Source organism: Sander vitreus, chromosome 24, assembly GCF_031162955.1.
Source record: "Sander vitreus isolate 19-12246 chromosome 24, sanVit1, whole genome shotgun sequence".
Taxonomy (NCBI): domain Eukaryota; kingdom Metazoa; phylum Chordata; class Actinopteri; order Perciformes; family Percidae; genus Sander; species Sander vitreus.
The window spans coordinates 7,719,861-7,745,024 of NC_135878.1; the positions used below are offsets into that span (position 1 = coordinate 7,719,861).

General features: G+C 40.7%; 1 protein-coding gene across 3 annotated transcripts; it reads right to left on the bottom strand.

Moving 5' to 3' along the window:
* Positions 1–778: 778 nt before the first annotated feature.
* LOC144512739 (radixin-like) lies at positions 779–25,045 on the bottom strand. 3 transcript variants are annotated; one of them, XM_078243640.1, is made up of 16 exons: positions 24,844–25,045; positions 22,678–22,771; positions 11,763–11,846; positions 10,099–10,194; positions 9,617–9,739; positions 9,323–9,474; positions 9,070–9,153; positions 8,597–8,743; positions 6,934–7,030; positions 6,644–6,807; positions 6,015–6,145; positions 5,393–5,553; positions 5,134–5,226; positions 4,729–4,965; positions 4,306–4,350; positions 779–3,664 (listed from the first exon to the last, which is right to left on the bottom strand). In XM_078243640.1, the coding sequence occupies exons 2-16, from the start codon at positions 22,687–22,689 to the stop codon at positions 3,500–3,502; spliced, it is 1,791 nt and encodes a 596-aa protein (XP_078099766.1). In that variant the 5' UTR covers positions 22,690–22,771; positions 24,844–25,045; the 3' UTR covers positions 779–3,499. The 3 variants fall into 3 exon arrangements, with proteins under 3 accessions (XP_078099766.1, XP_078099765.1, XP_078099767.1); XM_078243639.1 differs by having other exon boundaries at positions 4,306–4,353; XM_078243641.1 differs by lacking the exon at positions 4,306–4,350 and having other exon boundaries at positions 24,844–25,044.
* Positions 25,046–25,164: the final 119 nt, after the last annotated feature.

Sequence of the window (25,164 nt, forward strand, 5' to 3'; positions counted from 1 at the left end):
GTGTGAACTACAAATGATAGAACGAAAAACCAAATTGTCAGAGCTCACCAAGAGGCTGACTTAAGTGATATTTCATAATTTGAAGTGGAAGGGTCAAATCCCACCTCTGTCAACATAGTTTTTTCATTTGCTCTCCTCAGTAATGCGAACAATAAATACATTGAACCATAACAGATAGCTCTGCAAGATAAGGTGTTGTAGATGAATACTGGAGGTTGAGAATTAAATTCTTATATCCCATTTTATTTACTTTTATTTTATTTTTTGTTTAACTTCCTTCCCCACCACCCCTTTTTTTCTCTCTTACCTCTGAAACATGTCTGAAAGAAGATCTCAGAGTAAAAAGTATAATGGAACTGGGCTGGGAGTTAAGTGAAAATAACTCATAGTTCTGAGAAAAATATTTAATTTGTCATAACCTGTATGTGCTTTCCGGAATAAAGTGAAGTTAAAAAAATAAATAAAAAAGGCGATTGAACCAGGCCATTAGTAAAATGTTTTCATTCCAATCTTTATTCAAGATATTGGTTTTTAAAGTGACCAAGTGGCTCCAGCTTGAAGCCAAATCAGTCAAATCTTAAAATGGATCTAGAGATATGGATTCTGCTGTTACATCCTGTGAAAAACCATTGAGATATGAATACATCCTGATACAGAAATAGCTCAGCAGTATGATATTCAAACCTCATTCTGAATTATATACAACAAAATGAGCTTGAATACTTCACAACGCCATTAAATCTGTGATATCGAACAATACAAATGGGCCAAAACACAATCAATTTAAAACTTTTATTTGTGAATCAATGAAATTAATTGCAATCCATCTGTGCCTTCGATCTTAAAGAATACATGAACATAAGGAAAAAACAAACGGCAAAATGTGACAGCTGGTGCCAGAGCAGGCATCATCACAGACACTGGCTCCATTGGAGGGGACAGGCAGGTCAATGACATTGTGCTGTGAAAATAAACTAACTGAAGCCTTACAGCTTGAATGTGGGGGTTGAGGGTGTGGATGTGTCAACAATAGTTTTCCCCTCCAATGAAGCTGGTCAGTATAGCGATGCATGCTGCCGGTTTAGGTCTTTGAACACAATACAAAAATATGAGCTGGAAGCACAGGATCTTTTTTTCACCTGCTATGGCAAAACAATACACTAACAATTGACACTGAAGTTAAAACACAAAAGGCAGGATTCAGTGTCTTGTTGCTTACAAGTGCTTTAACTTTAAAACTCTTGCCTATTAAAACAATAATAACCCACAACAGCTGTCAAGTATAGTGTAACAAATAATACCATAAACATTTTTCATCATATTGTTAATTAAAAAAAAGGATAACTTTATGTTCACTTATGTCAAAAATGCACCTTGGAACATATTTTCCACCCCACAAAAGATGGAGTTAGTTTGTTCGAGCAAAAACAATGTTGTCAGATGGGAATTTATAATAAGATTTGAAGGGAAGAAATTGGCCTACTCTCTATTTGATTCAAGACACTTGCACAATTTTCAATAGCAAGGTCCGTTCACATTAAGAACTACGAATAACATCTCTTTACGTATTCACAAGTCTCAGTCCCATGATCCATTGCAGGTCTGCAAACTGTCTCCTTGAAGTGAAATTGAAACAAAGGAGAAAGTTCTGCGCAGACATTAAAGGGAATTAAATATTATACAGGAGAGCCTTCTTTTAAAACAAGGTCTTGAGTCCCGGCAGCTCTGTAGACCCAGTCTGTCACCACCAACAACTTAGAACCAAATGATTCACAGGTCATGACCAAATTACCTTATTTATTCTGAAAATTAGCTTTATACTAAAGTACATCTTAATTCTGATATTTGCAACATTTATTTATTTCCCCTTCATTGTTTGGGATTCCCCCCCCCCCGGACAAAATGACAATGAACCAAAACATCTGAGCAAGGCCAGGAGCAAAGAGAGACCGTTGTGTAAAACTAGCTCAACCTAGATCTCAATGAGAACCCTTACTGTTCTCTTGAAATCCTTAACCCAACGTACAGCCACAAGGCGGCTGACAAAATATAGCCTGCCCATGAGCACCACACAAGGATGTAACGGCAACCAAGTAAAATCATGACCTTATTGGGAGGGAGGGAGGGAGGGAGGCAGGGGGGGGCCACACCCTGAGTGTTTGACTGTCAGTCACCACTGCTAACATTACTGAGGTAGAGATTTGTCCTGGGTCGAGGACTGATGTTTTCATAAGCTCCCCAGCCAGAGAGGTGCCAGGTCTCAGCTTCTACACCTGCACACATGTATATACTTTCTCTCTCTCTCACACACACACACTCACACACACACGGTTGGACAGACGGACAAACAGCTTAGACATCTCTCTGTTCCTCTGTCTGTCCATTTAATACCCTAGCTTCCTTTGTGAGCTGGTAGGCAGAGAAAACCATCTATGGTGACTGGGAATGAAACACTGGGATGCAACTAGAAAAAAAAACACACACACAACTACCAATTAGCTTATCTTCTAACACTTTTAAGCTTGTGGGTGATAGCTCAGTGGCACAAGCTCATTGCATGCTATCACCTCCGTGTGAAAAAAAACACTTTCCCTTTGTTACCTTTGCTACATTCGTTCATCAAAACCTGCCATGTGACAAGTTGGGTGGCTCTTTTCCCTACGAGGGTCAATTCATTTACTGCTATTCTTGATATTGAGCCTGGAATTAAACTATTAAAATACTGCTGTGCTTTTTTTTTTTATATATAAACCTGCAACATTCAAATAAAAGTTTAAATTGACTGAATAGAGTGAAATGACCTCAGCTCTCTAATGACTCAGATGCTAAGAGTATTAGCATGACTTGTGATATGTTTTGACATGATGCAACATAAGCAGCGCTTGGACGCTGAATTAAAATGATTTTCCCCAAACTCCAGTCTTTATTCATAGCCTGCAGCTAAATGTGTTCAACAGACAACTAAAAAGAAGGGCATCATCAATAAAACGAGTCAAACCAAAGCGGGTTAGAGGGAAAACAACTTAAAAACAAGGAGAAGACAGGTAATCTTTAACTGAAAACATGGGATCATACTCAACTATTGCATACAAGTCGTCAAAAACCCCCAAAAAAAACAAACTAAGTAGCTTTATATGGCCATGTTTGCTCAAAAAAAATTCCAATTGCTTCCATTTTGGTTTTAACAGTTTCTCTTTTCCCCTGTGTTTAAGGATTACAGATGATCTCTGCAGTACGATGATATTTGCTTGTTCAGAGTGGCGTGTAGGCAGCTCCATATTGGGGAGATATCTGTAACTTTCAGAGAGATGTGGGGCAAGACTTTGGCAAGTTTGACAAGATGATTTCTCAAGATTGCCTTGGGGTGTAGAGGGGGACATGGTGGGACTACAAGGATGGCAGCATCTGTTGTCCACGAAAATGAGCAGCCGCTGAGGGGAAAAGTTCAGGAGCAGGTACCCCTCAGGGAAAGAGGGGCGAGGGGACAGCGGTGCTGTTCTCACATGGACTCAAACTCATCGATGCGCTGCTTTGTGTTGCCCTGTCGAATCTGACGCAGCGTTTTGTATTTGTCTCGGCCTGCTTTCACATTCTCCGCGTGTAGCACATCATTCTGTGTCTTCTTGGTTTCATCTCTGGCATCGGCCAACTCTGAGCTTAATGTCTGGGAGATAAACGAGAAGGAAGGATAAGAGGACGAGGAGAAGGATGGAGGAAAAAGATGAATAAAAGCAGCAAAGATGAGGGTAGAAAATGAAAGGGGAAAACAACAGCGCAATAAAGAGGCATTGAGGTAGCAGAGGAGAAAAGTGGAAAAAAAGAAACAAGACACCGGTGCAGAAGAGCAATAATGGTAAATATATGCCTCAAAGTAAACATCTGATTGATGCAAAGCTACAGCCTCTGGCTATGTGTTTAATATAAATAAATCCTTCCAATAAGGGGTGCAACAGTACAACTTACTTTAAATACTGAAGCAGAGGTTGGCAGTTACATAGGTTTGAGACAGAGGACTGTTTGTTAATTCATTTTCTTTCAAATTTATTTAGTAAATTAAGCTTAATAACTGAATTTTTCTTGCCATAGCTTCAGTACAAGTCCTGGTTTAGGCAGTAGCCCGGCTTAGATCTACAGGCCCTGGAATATATTTAAAGTTAGGAAAGATATGGAGAGATTTGATGTACTTTACGATTGATTAATTACTTGTATATCTTTCTGAAGCCAGGCTACAGTCTAAGCCAGCACATTGACTCCTGTTAAAAGCAGGAGTTTAAAGAATGGACAGAGAAGTATGCCTTATCTTACCCTTATTTGCCATTTCTTGGCTGGTGTTTCTTCTTTGCAATAAAACTGCTGTTAGAAAATAATATAATCTTTAGTCATATTAGTCTAGTTGTTATTTGTGTTTGTGAGACTCAAATCTCTTTTCGTTAAAAAAAATAAAACCGGAAGGATTTTTGTTTAGATTACACAGATTTACATTGTTTATTAAAAAGAGGTGGTTTTATTCTAAGTGTTTTATTCATAGGGTACGTTTTAGACTCATTTCCACTACATGGGGGTATCATTTATCAGATGCGGTTTTCATTTTTGGGGATTTAAATGAACTTCATATTGAGCGTGAAAGTTCATTTGAACATGGGAAAAGCAGTTCCCAGGGTCATATCATTTTGGCAACGAACTTTGTGATATGTCAAAAGTTTTGACATGGCCCTAAAACCCTCTCACCTGCAGCTGTTTCTTGACCCGCTCGTTCTTCTGGGCTTCAGTGACGCGCGCCTCTTCACTGCGGAGGTCTAACTGGCTGACGCCTTCATTGGAGAGCTCGGCGCTGGCTTCCGCGTGGTTTTCATCCTGCTCATCATGCTCACTCTCAGCATGGCCGCTCAGAGGCGCTGGCACCACAGTCATTGCAGACTTCAGCTCCTCCTTGGTCTTCTCGAGGTCATCCTGGGCTGACAGAGCCTGCAGGTGAGGGCAGTGAGAGGGAGAGGGTAAGACAGAGACACATACCGAATTCACACCAGGCCGGGAAGAGTGAAATATATATATGCTGGTAGACCGTGAGTGTAAAAAGACATCTGAGGAAGCCCATGTTAGCCTATGTAGGATTGGGGGAGAGGAGTCCTGTACCTTGTGCTGCCATTCTGTTGCCTCATCATCTTTCTTCCTCTTGGCTTCTTCCAGGAGAGCGATCTTGGCTGTAAATTCAGCCAGTTCAGCAGCCTGGGATTAAATAGAGACCCTGCTATTACACACACTGTACATTTACACACACAAGAATGTGCTCATCCTGAATTATCAATAACACACCAGTGAGCAAACACATACTGTAAATCCACATAGCCAACCTGTAATTGCTAACACCATCAGTGAAAACAAACGCACGCACCAGTTGTTCCTGGGTCTTCTGCTGGTCTGCGGCCTGTTTGGCCAGTTCTGCCTTGGCCTCCTCAGCCATTTGCCTCTCTCTCTCCAGCCTCTCGGCCTCCTCCCTAGCTCTCTTTCTCTCCTGCTCCAGCTCCAGGGCCCGGCGAGTCTGTTCTTCAAGCTCTGTGGAAGGGCAGACACACAGACAGGTTACACATCATGTCTATTTTAATTTGATCTTCTACACATTTCAAATTCAAACTTCAGTAGGATCTCTGCTGGTAGTGACTGTTCAAGTCAGGTACTGTTGATGCAGGGAAATCAATCTGAACTAATACATTAGGTTTAACCTCTGTTGTTCAAGTCCTGATGTATTATCATCTCTAAATCCGACATTGGACATGGTGCTAGGGAAAAAACAACTTTCTGAACTTTCTGATTACATACAAACGGGAAAAACAACCAGAGAGATTAAAGAGATATCAACTTTTCAGTTCATTATGATAAGTATGATGAATAGACCTGTTTTTGGCATTGATCACAGCCCTAAAGAGATTCTCTGATTTGACAGACACGAGGAGGGGAGAGGAAAGCAGCAGCAAAGATGAATGAACAGATGGATGGATAAAAAGAGAAACGGGTACCTTTCTGAGCTCTCATCGTCTGATCTTCAATCTGTCTCAGCCTCTGCATGAGCTCGTCTTTCTCCCGCTCTATCCTTTCCTTCTCTTTCTCTGCATACTCTCGCTTCTTCTTCTCATTCTCCAGCTGAGCCCTGAGAAGTTTAGTAACAACATCTTTCAGTATCTTTGAGTGAGAAACCTACATTTTACTATATTATAGTGACAAATACAGAGAAACACAGCAAATCAAGCACTCTTATGACCTGAATAAAGTACTCAGGCACTCCTTTTGCCTAGGATAATGTATGTTAAAGAGGCAAGACTGCCCTCTAGTGGAAAAAGCTCTACCTGCTACTTCTCTGTTTGGACATGTATTTATGTTTTGTCAAAAGTCAGTGAAGTGGGGGGGTGGGGGTTATTGCCATAAACACAATGAATATACATTTTATATGGTCTGCAAAACTTTAGATATGCGCGCGCATATACATATAAAGAAATTTAAATATATATGTCTGTGTGTGTGTGTGTACACACACACACACACACACACACACACACACACACACAAATTTCTTTTCAAGAAGGCTTTTCTATGACCTCAGGAACAAACTAAAATGACAACATGGGTTCACAGTATTCCTGTGCAGTACCTCTCCATCTGTTTGTGGTGCTTCTCCTCGCGGGCCTGAGCCTTCATCTGCTGCACCTCGATGGTGTCGGGCTTTCTCCTCCTCATGTACAACTCGTGGTTACCCATACACAACGCCAGGATACGCTTGTTGATGCGCAGCCGCGGGGCATAAAACACAAAGTCCTACATGTTTTAAGAAAGAGGGGCGAGAAAATATATTCTTTAATGTGAAGCACGACATGTTCTCTGTATACATCAAGCAGAAAGTCAAATATTTGACGTTTTTGAACTTTTGAATCCGACACTCACAGGTGCTTTCTTGTCGATAGGTTTGATGACAAACTTCTTGTCATTGAAAGAGATGTTTCGAATCTCACTCCACGGGAAGCCAATCTTTGGTGTTAACCTGGAAAAATAAACATTTAAACTTCAGCGTCCCACTCACATGATGATATACAGCACAGGGTGTAACACAGTTGGTTGTAGAAAGTTTCATTCAGCCAGCAGATGGTGCCTAGTATGAATAGACCACTTTACAGGAAATCATGAGACTGAATTTACACTTTGATCTTCAAATACAGCTTTTCAGTTAAATGGTCAAGAATAGTGACAGGAAAGAGAAGTAGGTGGATAAAACTTAGCACTACTGCCAAGATGTAAAAGTATGGTGGGTGTTATCTAATCAAAAATGAACAAACAAATAGAAAGGAAAAAGAAGGGATGAAGTGATAATGAGATTCTTTTGTTTCCTTCCCGTCACCTAGGCAAGAGAAGGATGGCAGCTGTGCTGACCTCAGGTAACAGACAGGAAAGGGAAAGTAGTGAGAGGAAATGCTACAGGAGTTGTGATTAAATCTATCCTTTCTTCCACAAAAGGGGAAACATCTCTGACCAGAGAGGACAGGAAAGACTCTCCTACAATGGACAACACAGTCTTCCTTTCTCCACTTCTAAAAATACCCTTGCTTCCTTTAAACTTGTTGAACATTGTGCATCTCATGTTGCCATCAAGCCTCCCACGAAGTGAGAAAATAGAGATAGTCTGGCTGATTGGCTAATATCAATAAAAAAAATAAAAAAAAGATGCAATACAGAAAGGCAACAGTTTTGTAAAAACTGTAAAATGTCCAACCAAGTACGTATCTTGGTCACAATTCTTTAAAAAAAAACAACAACTTTTGGATTATTTACTGACAATAACAGCAACAGCAGCTTAGTGGACAGAAATAAACAGTGTAATATTCATTGGCAAATAGATCTGTATTCTGGTACAGGGTACAGATTTAGGATCACTGCATTAACTAACTTCAGGTTTTAAAAAAAAAGTTCCTGCATGCTTGTGAACACATTTACAGTACTGATTTTAATTGATAAAAAAAAAAAATATATATGTCATAACTCATATTTATAAACGCCAAAGCTAAACAGACGGATGTTCAATAAAGTAGAACTAGTCTGAGTGCTTACAGTATGTGCACTGCGGTCATAACAGAAAGAGCCTGCACAGAACCCACATAATTATCCCTGTCCTTTGGGCATTGGATGACTTAAGTCTTTGGACATCTATAAAACATATTAAAAGCTATAGTCAGATGAGAAATAATCCAAAAACAAAAAGCTCCAGGCAAAGGAAGCATACTCATGCTCAAGGCTCTGGCTGTGATCTTGTTGTGAGGTTGGGTGATACAGCAGGTTTAACAGACACCGTTATGATGACACGGTTGGCACACTTCATGTCATAACTGCAAACCACAGCTCTGATCCCCTTGCAAGCATGTGGTAGTATGTGACTGGATTTAGACCACAACACGACATCCATTTTGGGGGAAAAGAAACTGGTATTTGAATCTGAAAGCTGAGGTCTTAACATGTCTCAGCCTTGATGGTAACTTTTAATAGTCTTCACCATTTTGTAAATAAACTCAGCAAATCTGTTAGTGTGTGTGTGTGTGTCTGTGTCTGTGTCCCTTACTTGTCTTCGTGTTCGTAGATGTTGAGGCCAAGGGCATCCACCCCCAGCCACAGCTGTGTGCCCTTCTTGTTTTTGATTTCAAAGTAGTTGACTCCGTACATCTCCAAGTCCTGGGCGATTTTAAGATATTCCATCATCGAGTCCTCTCTGGAGAGGAGGAACATTAGCAGGAGTCAGAAGATTATAAATCATATAGTTTTTTATTTTAGAAAATGTCCACATTAATATTAGTAAAACAAAACCATTTAATTAATTTTTTTAAAGCGAATTACCAAGTAATCATATGTTCAAGTCATACATTCCAATAAAGGAAGTAAACTTTTGGTAGGTCGACTTTTGGCCTTGTACAGCCCTCTAGAATAAGTATATAGATATAGTTAAATTTCCTAAAATGACACAAGGCCAAACACCTACCCTCCGATACAAGTTTTCTTTGTCTCTCTAAGGGGTTTTCAGGAAAGATTTAAACATACCTGAGCATTCCTCGGTGTTCTTCGTGCCAAGTCTGTATCCTGTCCTCCCACTGCTCCTTGGTCAGCTTGTGCTGCTCCAGGACTCTGTTTACACAAAACACAATGACTTTACCTGAAGGGATGTTTAACAGCACAGAATTGTTTCCTGGAGAGGAAATCACTGAAAATTCCAACAACAGATGTTTTGATGTGAAAACTCAACACTTTGGCTCGCATCAGAGCAATAGAAGTTGTGACATTTTTTTCCAGGTACCTCTGAGGAAGCAGCCTGTCATGGGTAAGATACCCAGGCTTGTGGACATCTTTGTTGTAGTCTCCATACTTGGCCTGGACAGAGTATGACGCCAGAAGCACAGCCGTCTCTGGGGGACAGTAGTTCTCATCGTTCAGGATGGCCTCTTTCACCTGGCGGAACGGCAGGGAGTGAAGGAGTAAACAAATGGAACAAACCTATTCATTGTATTCAGCACTGCTTTCCCCCCTAAATATCAATGTCAAATTCAGTCGAACATTTGGATGGAATATTCACGAGTGAGCGGCTTTATACCTGCAGGAAGAACAGTCTCTGAGTGATCTCCTGGATTAGTTCCTCTGAGACATCCTCAGGGAAGAACTTGGCTCTGAACTTAAACTGCAGTGGGTTCTCTTTCTTCACATCCTGCTGGGTCACCTGGATGAAAAAGACAACATCATCAACATTTATCAGCCTGTGTGATTTTATATTATAATTTCCTTTAATCGATATCATAGCAGGACTGTAATATACAAGCATATTCATCACATAACACTACTATAATCTGTCACTATAAGATCTTTGGATATCTTTGGGGGGGGGGGGCTGTATGTGAACAGTTGACACACACATAGGATGAAAGAGAAACAGATAACATGTGAAGGAAAGGACCCTGACAAAGAATTAAAAAGACAAGGAGGCAGTGAGATAGTAAAAGGAAGAGCAAGTGTGTAAATGAAAACTGTGTTTTTTGGTAGTTGTGACAAAGGATAAAATGAACGTAGAGGAAGTCTAACCTTCTTATTGAGTTTGAGCCAAGTGCTGTAGCCTTTACTGTCCACATACTGTAGTCCAAAGAACCAGACCTCCCGCAGTCCTACTGTCTTCACCACCTGACAATAAAACAAAAAGAAATCTTGCAGGTCTTGCATCACTTTAAAAATTATGTTAAATTGCTTCTTTTATTTTATAGTGACAGATATAAACAGACAGGAAATGGTTAACAAGAGATAGGGTGATAGATAGTGGCTCCCACTGATGTATCTTGCATGTTTATTGAGATATCGAGAGAAACGAGAAAAAATGGTGCCTGTGGTTGTAGTGGTTTAAAATTTGGACTGACTTTTGGAGCCCTTTTTTTTTTTGGGGGGGGGGGGGGAATCAAGAGAAGGGCAGTTGTGCATTATATACTTGAGTTATGTCTTGTGTATGTACCATAGAGGGTTTTCACCGACGTCACATTCTGGGCGGTAACCTGGATGCGCGGCCATATTGGAGGCACTCTGTGTAAACAACTGAATGGAGTAATGGAGTATTGTGCACTTTGGATACTTTATGTCTAAACAACAGAAAAGCTTATCAAAACGCATCCAAGATGCAAAGGCATGGAAGGACGCGATATTTTGAGAAATTGCAGTTTATTGGCGGTGCAGATCCCTACAAGTTGGCTCCCTCTTCTTGGATCCATGGCGACCCGGTGATTCTTCCTTCAGTTGCATATCCCGATATAGTCAACTACCTGGTTTTCTCACCGAGCCCATACACAGCAGAAGATCCTACAAAAGTTTGGGAACTTATAACCAGATGGTGTGTGGATGGGTGAGGGAGACGCAGTACCAAGTCATCAACGACCAATGTGTTGTGAAGGCCAAAGTAATGCAATAACGTCTTTAATCAACCTAACCTTAACTGTATGATATCATTGTGATACTCGAGGTGTAGCCAAGTGACTCTCAATAGTTTTTTGTTTTTTTTCAATTCAAAGGCCGAACAAGAAAGATTTTTCCCTCGTAGATCCTGGTTGAGCTTTGCCAACCACAAGCACCTCCTTTCCTCTGATAACTTCTGGCATTCCTCTCCCTGGTTTTTAATAACTTTTGGAAGTCAATAATATTCCAAATGTTTTCCTTGGTCTGACCTATTGGTACAACCTAAAACACGACAATAATTAACCATTTTCCTTGACGCCGTTCGGGATCTACTTCAGTGCCTGTGCTTTGTTGTGATGCGGAGTACCTCCAACATGGCGACTCCGGGTGTGATGATGCGTCGTGAAAACCCTCTATAGACTTAAAACATTTTTATCAGAGGAGATTTGGTATTTTAGTTTTCTCTCTGTGTGATCATGGACACACCTCCAACACAGCTGTGGATCATCATGTAATCATGATTTGTATTTAAGCACTATACACTATGTCACTTTACTATTATGTGTCTTGAGAAAGGTCCTTGTGACCGAAAAGTCGACCGACCAAATAAACCAATGCAGAGGTGACAAATGTGTGCGGGAATTTTCTTCCTTTTCTTGGAAAGAGACAGGCCGTTGACGTGCCACAAAGGACCCTGGTCTGAATTGAACCAGGATCATGGTTAACCAGCAGGAAGCCTACATACATAATTTTAGCTATTTGGAAAGCGGTAAGCAGTCGACATTTGTGGTTATTATGTCACCCATGCTCACCTGGTCAAAGAGCTGTTTTCCTGTGGTATTAGGTTGGATGGCAAACTCCAGCTCCGCATCCATGGTGGTCACACGGACATTGATCTAGAAACCAAACACAACAAGAAGTTTATTTTTTTTCTCCATATTCCACAGGCCAATGTTTTACATGGAGTGATCAGATACAGCACTGCTGCCTGACCGTTCCTATTACAAAAGGTCACAATGCCCTCTCTCTAGTTTTCTTGAATTGTACATTGTTTTGTTTACAGTGAGAATTTTGAAATCAGGCCAAAAAACCAACTTCTGAAAAAGCTTTACAGCATTTTGTTTAAACTAGTAAGTGGATATGCCTGGGACAATTACTGCCATACTACAATAATATGATGTCTACCTCAGCCTTGAGCTCATTACTATGAGGACTATATATTTTTTATATTTATTTTTTTATTTCGACTACACATCCACTAATCTAAATCATCAATCGGGCAACATTACTTAATAAATTTGTAAGATGCATGGCTGTTCAATTCAGGCCTGGGACCTTTGTTGCATGTCTTACCCCTCTCCCACATTTCCTGTTTGTATCTCTACTATCAAATGAATGCAAAATGAAGAAATAATATCAGGACTATTTATACTTTCAAATCTGAGTTAGAAATGAGTGCTGCTGTCTGTGCTTAACTCGGACATTAATAAGCCTGTTGTATGTCATGAAATAAAAAGTTAAACATAAGTTTACTGTAGGATGTGGCACACATGTATCAACACAACTGACAACGCAGAAGTGCTGCCGTCAAACGCTCTCAATCGAGCGAAATCTTCCAAGAAATTAGAGAATTCCTGCAGAAGAGAATGGAAGCATGTTAGCTCAGTATTCAATTTGTCAATCCCAACCCAGGTTTTGTAAAGGGGCGGTGTGAATTTGCATCTCTCCCCCTCTTTCCATCCCCCACTGCCAGAGTGAGCAAGCCCCACCTTTCAAGGCAGCCCACTACTCCAGGACCTCTGTTGGGGTGGAGCAGAGGATAAAACTCAGTCATTGGTTGCCAGTAAAAGGCAAGGGCGGTAGGCCAGCAGCAGCTGATGGCAAAGAAACAGAGTGGGTCTGACCTCCGAGGCATCTCACATCCTTCCTCCCACACCTACGCACACACTGAGCGGTGCGTCGCTTTAGTAGGGGTTAACAACGCAAGAAGAGAGACAGAGGGAAGTGCATGGTAGAGAGGCAAAGTGAGAGTGCAAAAGCAAAACATTTAGCAAGAGTACAGAAAAAAGCGGTGGAGATTGAGTGCAACAGGAAGCAAGAGAGATGATCTGGGGTGAACTCCCTTTGAGATTAAGTTACAGCGAGGTTACTGTACATACGCCAACCATACAGAAAAGGAGGGAAAGGAAAAGAGACACAATGAACAAACTTGAAGAAAAGAACCTCTCTTTTTCCTCTTTGCAATTATACACAAAACCTCAGGAAGGCTTACTTTGCATTTCTCTCCCTCTCCTCTCAATATTTCTTCATGGTCTCTCCTGCCTTCATCCCTCTCTGTTTCTCTCAATATCCGTGCAATGAATAATCCATGAAACTTGTGTCTATACAGCACATAGCTGGACTCCCCCACACCACATGGAGCTCAGACCACAATGTCTCCCACTCATTAATTACCCATGAAAAGTTGCAGCACTTTCACTACACTATAGGGCCTGTTCTGACCTGGTATTAAAATCTGATCTGAGTGATCCGATCGCAAGTGGACAGCTCTAGGCGCATGCGTTTTCACCTGTCTGTAGAATGTGTCTCCAAATGCATCCTCAGTGACGACTTATGATCGGATCTTACTTCCCCGCTCTATATGCAAATAAACATGTACATCATTTTCATTTGTATATAGGCTGGTTGGGTGTGTACTGTTTATAATGTCAGTTGTTACTTTCACATAAATCAAGTGAAAAATGAAAAAGCGCTGCCCACAGTCTGCCTGTGTGCCGACCATAGACTGTAGCCTTTATAAAAGGGTGCCGACTGACAGGACCTGTGCAGGAGAGAAAGATGTTTTTAAGAGTCTCAGTGTGTTCAGCTCTCAGTAAGTTTGTAGCTTCTAACGGAATCTCTGTGGTTTGAAGTTTAGTTTATATTATAACTGCTTTATTTTACGTTTCATGTTCGTTTATAGGAGTCGCATTACATTACTGCTGTAGAGCCCCAACATTTCCTGATTTTGCTGCTTCATAATAAAAGCCTTCAAATACCAAAATAATGGAGGACTTTTATTGTGAAGAACTTATAGGAAATTAAACTCCACACAGCGCTGTAGCTCTGGTAATGCGAGACTAATAAATAACAGAAGGAGATGACATAAGAGCACGAAGTTTTCTAGCAGCCTAATGTCCTACATTGGTGAATTTGGCAACGTTTTATGAAACTAAAAATAACGTTATTTTCAAAGCAACAGTGCTGCAGAGAGCTCGAGACAGTGGGGGATATAGGAGCAGGCAGCATGCAGGAACAAAAACACTGACACAATACTAACAGAATATGATGATGATAACATCCAAAACACAATTCACTCAGTAGTTTGTGTGACATGAGAAATACTTTGAATGAGTAGGCTAGCCTACGTTTTTCAGCTCACAGTGGAATAGGCAGTCTTTTGGCGTTTTTCCATTACATTGTACCTGCTTGACTCGCTTCGACTCTACGCACTGTGCGTCAGTTTTCCATTGCAGATTTTAGTACCGCCTCAGCCTGGCTGGTCGTCATAGCGGCGCCGCAGTAAACTGCCGTGACCTCACACACACACACACACACACACACACCCACACACGACGTCGAAGGTGTTGTTGTTGCCACAGCCAGAAGACACATTTTGTTTCAAATGAAGCTGGAGGCAGCAAAAACACAGCTGACTAAACTATTAAAAAATGGTGGGTTTGTTCACGACACCCCCCTCCCCCTGTCGCTTTCACGTCACCTTTTGGTATCGGCTCAGCTCGCTTGGAACCTCGACTGAGGTGGTACTAAAAAAAAACTTTTTTTTTCGTAATGGAAAACCACTATAGGCGAGTAGAGTCGAGGCGAGCAGAGCAGGTACCATGTAATGGAAAAGCACCTTTTAATGTGGACACAGGACACATTCCTGTTCTCACTGCTATTAGAATGTGGACACCTAAGACTCAAACCACCTCCAAATACATTTTTTGCGATCCAATCTCAATGCTTCCTCAATGCGTCCCAAGAGTGTTTTCACCTGTCCACTTGTAATCTGATCACTCAGGACGGATATTAATGCCAGGTGAAAACGGGGCCAAAGACTTCTCGCATGGACACTCCTGCCAGGCCTAAACTATTACTGCAATGTGCGATTCAACATTGTTTTACTAATCTGGACTAAACTGTACGCCTGCCCCATGTTCATAATCTAACCTTCTTAAGGCCAAGCTTTATTTTGGTTGGAAAATGTGGCCAGCTTCCCGGGGAAAAGATTAAGTGACTAAATAATTGTATTCTGCCTTCAGTCAGGGTCCATTTTCAATGGATGCAGTTTCTCTAGTTTGTGCTCTTTGAGACCAAATCTCTGCTATTTCTGTTGCCAATGTGTTATTCAATGAAGATTCCACACAGAGAGGCACTTGACCTTAAGACCTAGGCTTAATCCATGTCTGGGAAATCATATATAACCCACAACATATGCAAGTTATCTGCAGGGGAGGGAAAAAGAAATGGATTCAGTTGGTTTTTCAGGCAATTAGGTGAAATCAGAGTTCAGTGTGATGGACAACACTGGAGTAGGTAATCTCTATGTAATGAAACAGGCTTGTATAGTTTTTAGAGTGACTGTCCTAAGCTTTTAGAGTTGCCAGCAGGCGATGAATAACAGGAAAGAGATGCACACACATTCAGTACAAACGTAGATCGATCAATTAACATTTTAAATCATTTTGTCCAGGATATTTACTGCATGAACAAAATTGTGCCTGCTCTGCAAAATCCCGATTTTTCAGTCAGCACTTAATTGACAGGGAAACATTTAAGAAAATTCAGCTACAAAAGCAATGGTTTCCAGCAGGACAGTAACGTTGGTAGTGATTTCACCCAGGCAGATTTTGGTCACTGCCACAGTGTCACAACCATGCAAGATGCAGTCAAGAAAGTTTACAGCTGTGTGTGGTTGAGATCAAAATAAAGGACAACTTTAAAAATGGGTGTAGTCTGAGCAAGGGCACCAAAAGAGAACAGTATTTAATGAGCTTATAATTAAAATCAAGTCCAATTTTTAGTTTAGTTTTTTTGCATGGTTCAGAGATGCTTTATGAATGTGAGTCTAGATCACTCTGGGCACTCTACACCAATGCCATTGACATCCAATAACATTAGCTGCTTTTTACAACACTGTCAACATCATTTCAATGAGGATGGTAAGGATATAGTTACATAATAGAACATGAGCTAACTAGGAAACCAGCTCTCGGCTCTGGTTAGTTTTGCTAAGATGCAAGATACTTAAAAACTCAAAACAACAGACAATATGAATCCAATTATAAACCATCAACCAGAAGAAATATTTGAAATGTCAAAAAGAAGAAGAAGCTAACAATTATGTTTTGCAAAGTTCTATCAGAAGTAGTCTCGCATTGCCAGACCTACATCCACAGCGCTGCGGAGGAGGGTCTGGCTAGTTTACACAAAACATTCCAGGAAGGGAGAAAAACGTGCTCTGGTTTATTGGCATTTCTTTAAACCAATCACAGTCGTCTTGGGCGGTGCTAAGCACCGGACAATGATGGTGCCTCTGCAAAATAGTCTCGGGAAGGATTTTGTTTCTGTGGAACATGTGTACGTTCGAAGGTCGTTTTAGTCGTGCAACAGAAAACTCAGGTTTGACAGATAGTCTAGCTAGCTGTCTGGATTTACCCTGCAGAGATCTGAGGAGCAGTTAACCATAGTCCTCAGAAATCCACCGGAGTTTAGAATGACAACGCAAAGAAAGCAGAAGGAGAGGGACATCCGGCCAAAAATGAGGGACATCCAGCGGAATTTCTGGCAGCATTTGCACAATCCCAGAAATTAAACGATACATACTGCATCAGAAGCTACTATAAAGCAACAAGGTCACTGCGCCCCATTTAATACTACTGCAGTCGGCCTTTAGGAACTATGCACAACACACAGCTTTCAAACAAGAGGATCCATTACTCAGAAAAGCAGCTAGAAGAGGTGGTAAGCGTCGACATCTCCGCCCCTCTTTTTCACACCATGTATGTCCTGCGCACAAACACACACAATATAATACACCGTAACTGAATTTTCGCATGAATACATTCTACAAAAAAGGCCTTTCACATATTCCTTGATTTACCGTTTACTACCAGCCTGTGGGTCTCGGTCAGGAAACTGTGGCCTTTTGCTCCTCTGTAAAAGTTATGTGCAAGATGGAGACCTACTACACTTCTGAGTTACAGTCACATGGTGTGATAGCATTTAACTTTAACACGCACACACAGACTTTGTTTCTTTTGTTTGTAGGGAAGCATTTAGCCCATCTCACAGCGCTGTAACAAATGCTATACTGCCCTTGTGTGCAGAGCATGTGAACGGAGTGGAGCAGTGGGAAAAGTGGTGTTGCAACAGCTGCTTGTGATGAAAAGAGCCAAACTAAACGTGCCGGTGCCGCATACATTTTACTGGCACATGGTAAAAACCTGATTTTACTTTGGAAAACAGACTGCAACAAATTCTATCACACTAAATGAAGCAAAACTACTAGGGCAACATCTTAATCAACTCTTGCATGTGCACAATACAAGCCCCTGATAAACACACATCGACAAAATAACCTGGTCATGGTTCACTGGTGAATTAAAACTAGCTGCCTCATTGACTTTCTGAGATAGGAGTAGTTATGGAGGAGTAGTTATGGAGAATGTTGTGCTGAGCTGGGGTTTCCAAGTGACCGGCCTTGAATGTCCCTTCCCTGCATTTGTGTGGGGCCCAGCTGCCATCAGCAATCAGCTGTGAAAGAGCCAACCTTTGTGCTGTATGTGTGTGTGTGTGTATGTCTCTGCCAAAACATAGCCAACCCACGGAGCAGAGAGAGGTGGAATCCAGTATGGACCAGACAGTCCGTTAATCCCATCTCTCCTGCTGAGAGAGGGGGAGGAAAAGAGGGACAACATGCCGAGGCACTGACACAGCTAATCGCACACTGACAACTAAGAAGTCTCGAGGGAGCGACTTTTGTAAGCCTGTCCTTATATGACACTGTCTGGTGATACTAGATAAACTGACTGGGCTACATGACCATTCTCTTTTTTTCCCCTCTTTTTCTTTCCCCACTTAGATTTTTTATTATAAAACTCACGCAGACCATACACAATCAAAATAATACAGTAAACAAAATTTTTGTTTGGGAGTTACATTTCTAGCAGTTCATCTTTTCTTCTCGTGTCTTCATCTAAATCATTTGTTTCTGTCCATATTCCTCGTCGCTGGTTTTGGTTCTGAATATTGTCCATTTCTCCCACTTTTCTTCAAGCTGTGCTTGTTGTAGTCTCAGGCGGTATGTCAGCTTCTCCATCATATAGATTTCTTTTACTATACCTATCCAGTCTTCCTTACAAGGAGGATCCACCTTACCCCATTTCCTTGTTACAGCTTTCTTACTAGCTATCAGTAGTATTTTAATCAAATATTTGTCTCTCATTCTTATACTCTTTAGTAGAATTAAAATTACAGAGGTACAGTACCGTGTAGGTCATAGGAATATCGTACCCTAGTACCTTTTGTGTACAATTCTCCAAAACCTCAGTACTTTGTGACTACATGACCGTTCTTAAAATGACCAAATTACTCTATTTAAAAAGAACGTTAGACATACGCGTTAGACAAGCAGTAAACTACAAAAAGACAATTTAACATGTTATTAGATTTACCCAATTTCTGCAGGTAAAAGTGTGTATACTTCCAGAAAATTATTGCGGGTTGGTTTAATGCCGCCACGCCATATGAGAGAGCCTGCGAGTCATGATGTGGACTGACGTGCCTTAAAACCTCCTAAAGGCAAGAGGTAAACCCTAAAAGTAATGTAACCCCTGATGTTCCCTTGATGTGGCTGAGTCATGTTCCAGTTGCAGCACTGGTCCGAAACATCTTCATTTTAGAAGCATAGCGTCTAAAAAATAAAGCCTATTCATCAGCATTTTCAATAACGTTTTAGTTAGTTATGTATGCAAGCATAATTAATACACATTTGCAGCTAATATTCAGATGTGGTAAGTTGCTTTATGGCTGTACTTTACCCCACAGCATCTTGTACCTGTGTTTCCTGCACAGTGTATATCAGCAGCAGCAAAATCATCTGTCTCACTAACTCCCTCTCTTTTTTCCATCTTTTTCTCATCTCTCTCTTTACTTACCCAAAACCAAGAGATAAATGTGTTGATACAAGGTCAGCAACAAACAAAATGCATCATTATATGTCAATTTTAAGTAAGCTAGTGGCAGGCAATGGTTACATGACAAGGATTTTCTGTGTTTTTATTGATTTTTTTCTCTTTTATTTTGTTCATTGTTTTCCACCTTCCTCATTTTCTATATGACAAAGTTTAAGGCTGGGAGTATTTGACACCATGCGTTTCTTCCTATCTCATACGTTTAACACTATAATTTGCCCTACCTTCCTTCCTTCCTTCCTTCCTTATGTGCAGTGTCACTAAACAGGCCTCAAGTGGTGGGGAGTATAGCTCAAGATTTGACAAGCAAGTGACAAAGGAGGCCAATGAGTATCTCATTGAGTCTCAAAACCAGTGGCACAATCATTTACATTTTTAGTTTTTTTCTTTCTACGTGCCTTTAAGGATTTTTCTAACTCCCCCTCTCAATTTCCACTGCAAAGAAGTTCTCACTCAGACGGGCCCTTTGTTAAATGTACAGCTGTTAAGTTACTGTAAGCTGTTTAGAGGAGCTTTGCTCTGAGACACACACACACACACACGCAGCTGTCTGTCCCTCTGATTTAGCCCCCCCCCGCAGGGTGAGGCAGGCTTCGGAGGAGGAAAGGAAGGAGGAGTGAGAGCGTAAGAGTAATCACTGCTACCTACAAATACACATCATTCTTTGGGGAAGGGAAGGTGAATGCTGTGTGTGAAGCATCCCTTACACAAGAGGACAAAAAAAAAAAAAAAAAAAATCTACTTATCCATGTACAGTCAACTGTAAAAGGGATGTTATATAAATAAATAAAAATAATACACTTTCCAGTGATTTTACAAGATACACTAGAGGGATAATAAAGAGTAAGAGGGACGGCCATACTTATTCTATTTAATTACGGGACCTAACTTTTGTATTTTTTTGTAAATGAGGTGAAGGGTCAAACACAACAGGCAAACAGAGTTGTAATGGTGCCCTGCACCAATATTGCAACTCCTCCTTTCCAACAACCCTCAGCATTTTCCTACCTCTTAAAATTCCTACAGAGTATCTCCTGAACACTACAACAAATTCCCATCTCCCTTTCTTCTCTTTATCTATTTCCTATTATTCCCAAATTTGATGTTCACCCATCTGACTCATTCCTGCCTTGACGGTGCCTCAGTCGTCTGGTGATAATCCTCTGTCTTCACCCTGCTTCTGTACTTCCACAAACAGAATGTTGACATAGACTGGGCCCCAGTGTACACAGCGGGCCCCTTGTCCAGCAAACGGGAAAAGAGCCCCTAGCTAGAAGCCAGTGAGGGCCCTTTCCTGTGGGTTGCTATCACCTCATCATGCCCCGGCCTCCAAACATATGTTCATAGACCCCCTGACACTAGGGCTGTGCAAATAACTACATTTTGATCGTGATTTCGGCTCCTGACAATCACAAAAACAATGTAGTCGAAAAAAACAATTATTTTGCATATTACGTTTTGCAAGTAAACTCTTATTTGTCTTGTATTCTGAATGAAAAAAAATATTAAAAAACGGTCAAAGTATTAAGAGACATTTAATAATTCAAGGTGTTTTACTGTTAATTTGTTCAACTGTTTCACTGTTTTTTTTTTTAAGATCAATAAATTCAACAACTTTCCACAAGTCAGTAATTGTGTTAAATAATCATGAATCAATATTGACCAAAATAATTGTGATTATGATTGTTTTCATAGTCGAACAGCCCAGCCTGAAAAGCTCAGCTGTGGAATGGCCCTTTTTACATATAGAAGATACCGTGTTGCTATGCTGCCTCTTGAGTGTCAGTCTAATTATTTACTTTTAATTACTATTATTAATTACTTCAATTACGCAATGAAGTTTAGGAAAACATTCTCCCTGAATCTGTCAGTTATTAGTCACTGGTTCACTTGCAATGCAACATAATGCACGTAATTCTACATGCTTTGCTGCCATTAAGAACATCTTATGTGCGTTTTATGTAAAACCAATAAAACGAATCTCAACACAGTCAAATGGTATCATCGGTTTGTTTTTTGACACCTCACCTCTAATATCACCACAACCTTAACCATGATGTGCTCATAGTTCACTGCAAAAGCCAAGTGTTTCTGTGCTATTGTAGGTTGTGACTGATAATGCATAATCACTACTGAAAAACAAATTGAGGAGTACTACTTCCCCCGCTAGCTCAACATACTCTTATGTTACTCAACCTTGTGACTGTTTTTATTCTTTGGTTGCAGATGAATGTTGAAACTGAGGCATAAGAGGCCAATTCCAAAAGTGTTCATGTCTGGCATCAATCCCAGAGAAGGTCATGTTCTTCCTCTGTTTACTGTGTCAGTGCCTCCCTGCGACAAGCTGTACTTTCCCTCTCAGTTATTGTCTGTGACAGAGATGCCGCTCTGAGCAGAGTACTGTACTAGTTGTACTGTCCTAGGAGCGGTTTTGGGATGACCGCGTGGCCTGGTGACTCAGGGGACAAGAGGGGGGAAGTAGAGGATGACATCAGTGCCCGGCTGTTCCTCTTCTGTAGCTTCCTAAACCCCACCACCGACCCACAAACACCCACCACCTCAGGACACAGAAGATATGCTTCACTTGTGGTAAAGCCTGAAGCCTACTGTACCGAGTTCCTAGGAAGGTTTCTGATGTAAGTTTTAGCAACTTGACCTTGAAAACTTTCCATGAAAGAAATTCTAAATCAAAACGTAACGTAAGCTTTGTTTTAAAATTCGTCAAGTACACCTGAGTTTGTCGACTAAAAAAGCCAAACCCTTAGAGTGACAAGTGGCCTGGGTAACTTTATACTTTGAAAAATATATTCCTGTAAAGTGAAACTTAATTGTGCAACATGCAATATCCCCAGACTCATGCGTGAGCTCTACCCAAGTAAGTTTGTTTATGATGAAAAAGCAGCATTACAACAGTGGGAAAGACAGCCATGAAGAGACTGCATCAAATTGCTTTTGTTTTGGTGTTGTTCACATCCCAGGACTCTGGCATTCACTCCACCCTTTAAGCAACAATGGCAGCAGTGTTGCAGTTGCAAGGCCTGTGGGCCAGGCAGTTCATTTCACACTCTGGCTGTTGTTTACTTGGAAGAGGAGTATGAGGAGTGGGAGCAGCCATGGGGATAAAACTGCCACTTTGCAGAATGCACAAATGTAGCTTTCGGCAGTAGTGTATAGCGACTGGAGAGATTCAGTTTATACAAGCAGACTATGCAGGAACAAACAAGCAACTATAATCTTTCTGATTCAGATCATGTATCCTGATATGGCTACTGCTTAAAAAGTTCCAACCCTGCAAGTCATTTTTCTTTTTTTTTTTAATACATTAAACAAGATGACTCTATTAGCAGGAAAAGTGCCTAACTTAAGTGTTTTTTTTCCCTGGCTTCTTTCCCTTAGCGCTGCATTTCTGTATACGTCTGTAGAACACAGTAGGATAAAAGCTGCTGACATTTGTATGCCCACTCTCATGTAGCTCCTTTCAGCCTCTTACCGGTTTCGGCATCTTTGCTTCCTCTCCTCCTTACACACAACAGCTGAGAGGATAAATCCGTCACAGGACGGCAACAACAGCTGTATCACAGGACCTGAAAGCAAAAGAGACACTTTTTCACATCTTCATGAGTGAAACAATATAAGAAGCTGCCTACGTACAACATGATTTACTTGGGCTTTTTTTTTTTTATTCTCTCTGTAACTATAAGATTTGGCAAGTAACAATACACCACAATGACTAATCTTTAAATTTTGCAGAAATTCTTCCATCCAAGTTGAAAGTTTTCTTTTTGGTTCTATCAGATATATCAGTCAAGTCCTGAATTCAGAGGTGTAGACAATGCACACAACAGAAAATAACAGAACATAAAGTTTAAGGAGAAAAAAAAAAAAAAGACTAATTGAACTGAGCGAAAGTAGAGTGCTCCAAAGAACTGACAGAATGAAAAAACTAAACTTAAATTAATTCCATTCCTAAATATGTTCATGACTACAAGGCACAGAAACCCCAAACAGAGAAGTGGTTTCACATTCAATCTCAACATGCACTATCATGTTGCTGTACATAGTGCACATACGGTAACTATTGCAAGCATGCCTATGGGGGGGGAGAAAACTGCAAGACAGTCAAGGCATTGTGTAATGATGACTCATGGGCATTGTAAAATGATCATCAGTTATACTTGATCAAAATTAAAAGATCTGTCTGACACAAATTACCTGATATTTGGACTACACTTTTTTTCGCCCCCATCTATTTCACCATGCATCTCATCAATGCACGCTGTACATGTCACAGTCTAGGTACACTATAGTTGAAACACAAGCTTGCATGACTTGGGTTGAACTGCCATATGATACTGAAATGATCCAGGGAAAACAAGCGTTTTCATTATAGGAGCACGTCACATCAATCAGATTTGGGTGCTTCAGTATATGGTCTGATGGTATAGTGCTGAGTTATAGACAACATATCACAATCTTAAAGCTTACAAAGTGGTCTATTAGCAAATGGCAGAGCAGTAACACATCATAACCTGCTTGAACAGCATCATTATTTGCTGCTGACTGTGTCTTGCTACAAAACACTTTTGCAGAGGGAGTGCTTTCTGTCACTGGGCCGGGCTAGCAACCAGTTTGGAAGACAGTTTTATAGTTCAAACCTCATTTACTTGTCATTGCCAGTGTTACATTTCTATACATTTTCACGAAACACTGCTGGTCGAACAGCCAGCTGTCCTGTTAGCTTATATCCTTCAATTTGGGGGAAATTCGGCATGCAGTTCTAGTCCTATATAATCCTGTAGTGGCAAATTAGCAACTATGACGTTAATAATACCACCTACTTTATTTTGAAAGTAAAGCCCAGGGAGTAACGTTACAGCTCAAAATACGTCCAGAAACTAAAAACAAGACCATCAAAAGGACCCTACTCCATATTGGTAACTGCAGAAAGAACAATGATAACCATCACACAGACTAAGTATAATGCTCTCAACAGTCAATGATAGTGGATTTATAGAATAACTGCGGCAAATACAAGGGTTATGTTCAAGAAAAATGTGTAAGTTAAGGAAGCCCACTGATAATTGGAGCTGTACGTTAACGTGAGCGTTTTTAGCGTTACTCCAAACGAAGACATGCCCACTTGTAGCTTGTGAGCAATTAGCTTGCGTATTTACCCGCCGAGAGTTGGCTTCCGTTACACGGTAATTTAACCGCAATTTAATCAAATGGGTTACACTTTTAACATAACGTTAGCTGCAACGGAAAAAATACATAAGTTTGATGTGTCAAAAGTCTTATTTTCTGAGTTTCACTCGGTTACACACTCATAGCCTGACATTTTCATGCTAGTTGGTGGGTGTAGTCTACATAACGGGACAAGCACAGCCAAGGTTTGCCTCGCTCGTAACGTAACACGTGAAGTTTTAAAGCCTAAAATGTTTGGCCATCATTAATTCACCATCTTTGCCAACAAAAAAAGAAACAACCGAGAAATTGTGACTAACGCTACGGTGCGTTTAAAGGCAGTTTAAGGGACACAACTTCGTACAAGTCATCATTTCTATCGTTTCGTATACACTATAAATTGGTCGAACACGAGGATATCCACTATGCATCAAACTTAAAGAGAAGCTTATTCTAGGGAGAGGCAACTCACCGGGGGTACGAAGTATATATTTAGGTTGACACTAGGGAAGCCTGTTATTGTCAAACGTGACAAAATATTCACGGTGAGAAGTCCGTCCAGGTCCTCGTTTCTTATCTCTTAGTGTTTTTGACGAAACACATTCCCACTGACAGAAAACCCGTTGAAGTCTAAACCATAAGGCGATTTGGGGTGCTAGTGTCGAGCCAGCCGGAATAAAATACTACGGCTTCCGGTCTCAACTTTAAAAATAAAAGCCTCATTAAAGCATGAGAAGAAGAAAATAATTACTTAAAGGTCCCATATTATGCTCATTTTCAGGTTCATACTTGT

Coding starts and splice junctions, on each gene's coding strand:
- LOC144512739 (XM_078243639.1), bottom strand. Junction 7,031..8,596: donor ATCTACGAACACGAAGACAA/GTAAGGGACACA, acceptor TTATTTTTCCAG/GTTAACACCAAAGATTGGCT. Junction 3,665..4,305: donor CCAAGAAATGGCAAATAAGG/GTAAGATAAGGC, acceptor TTTATCTCCCAG/ACATTAAGCTCAGAGTTGGC.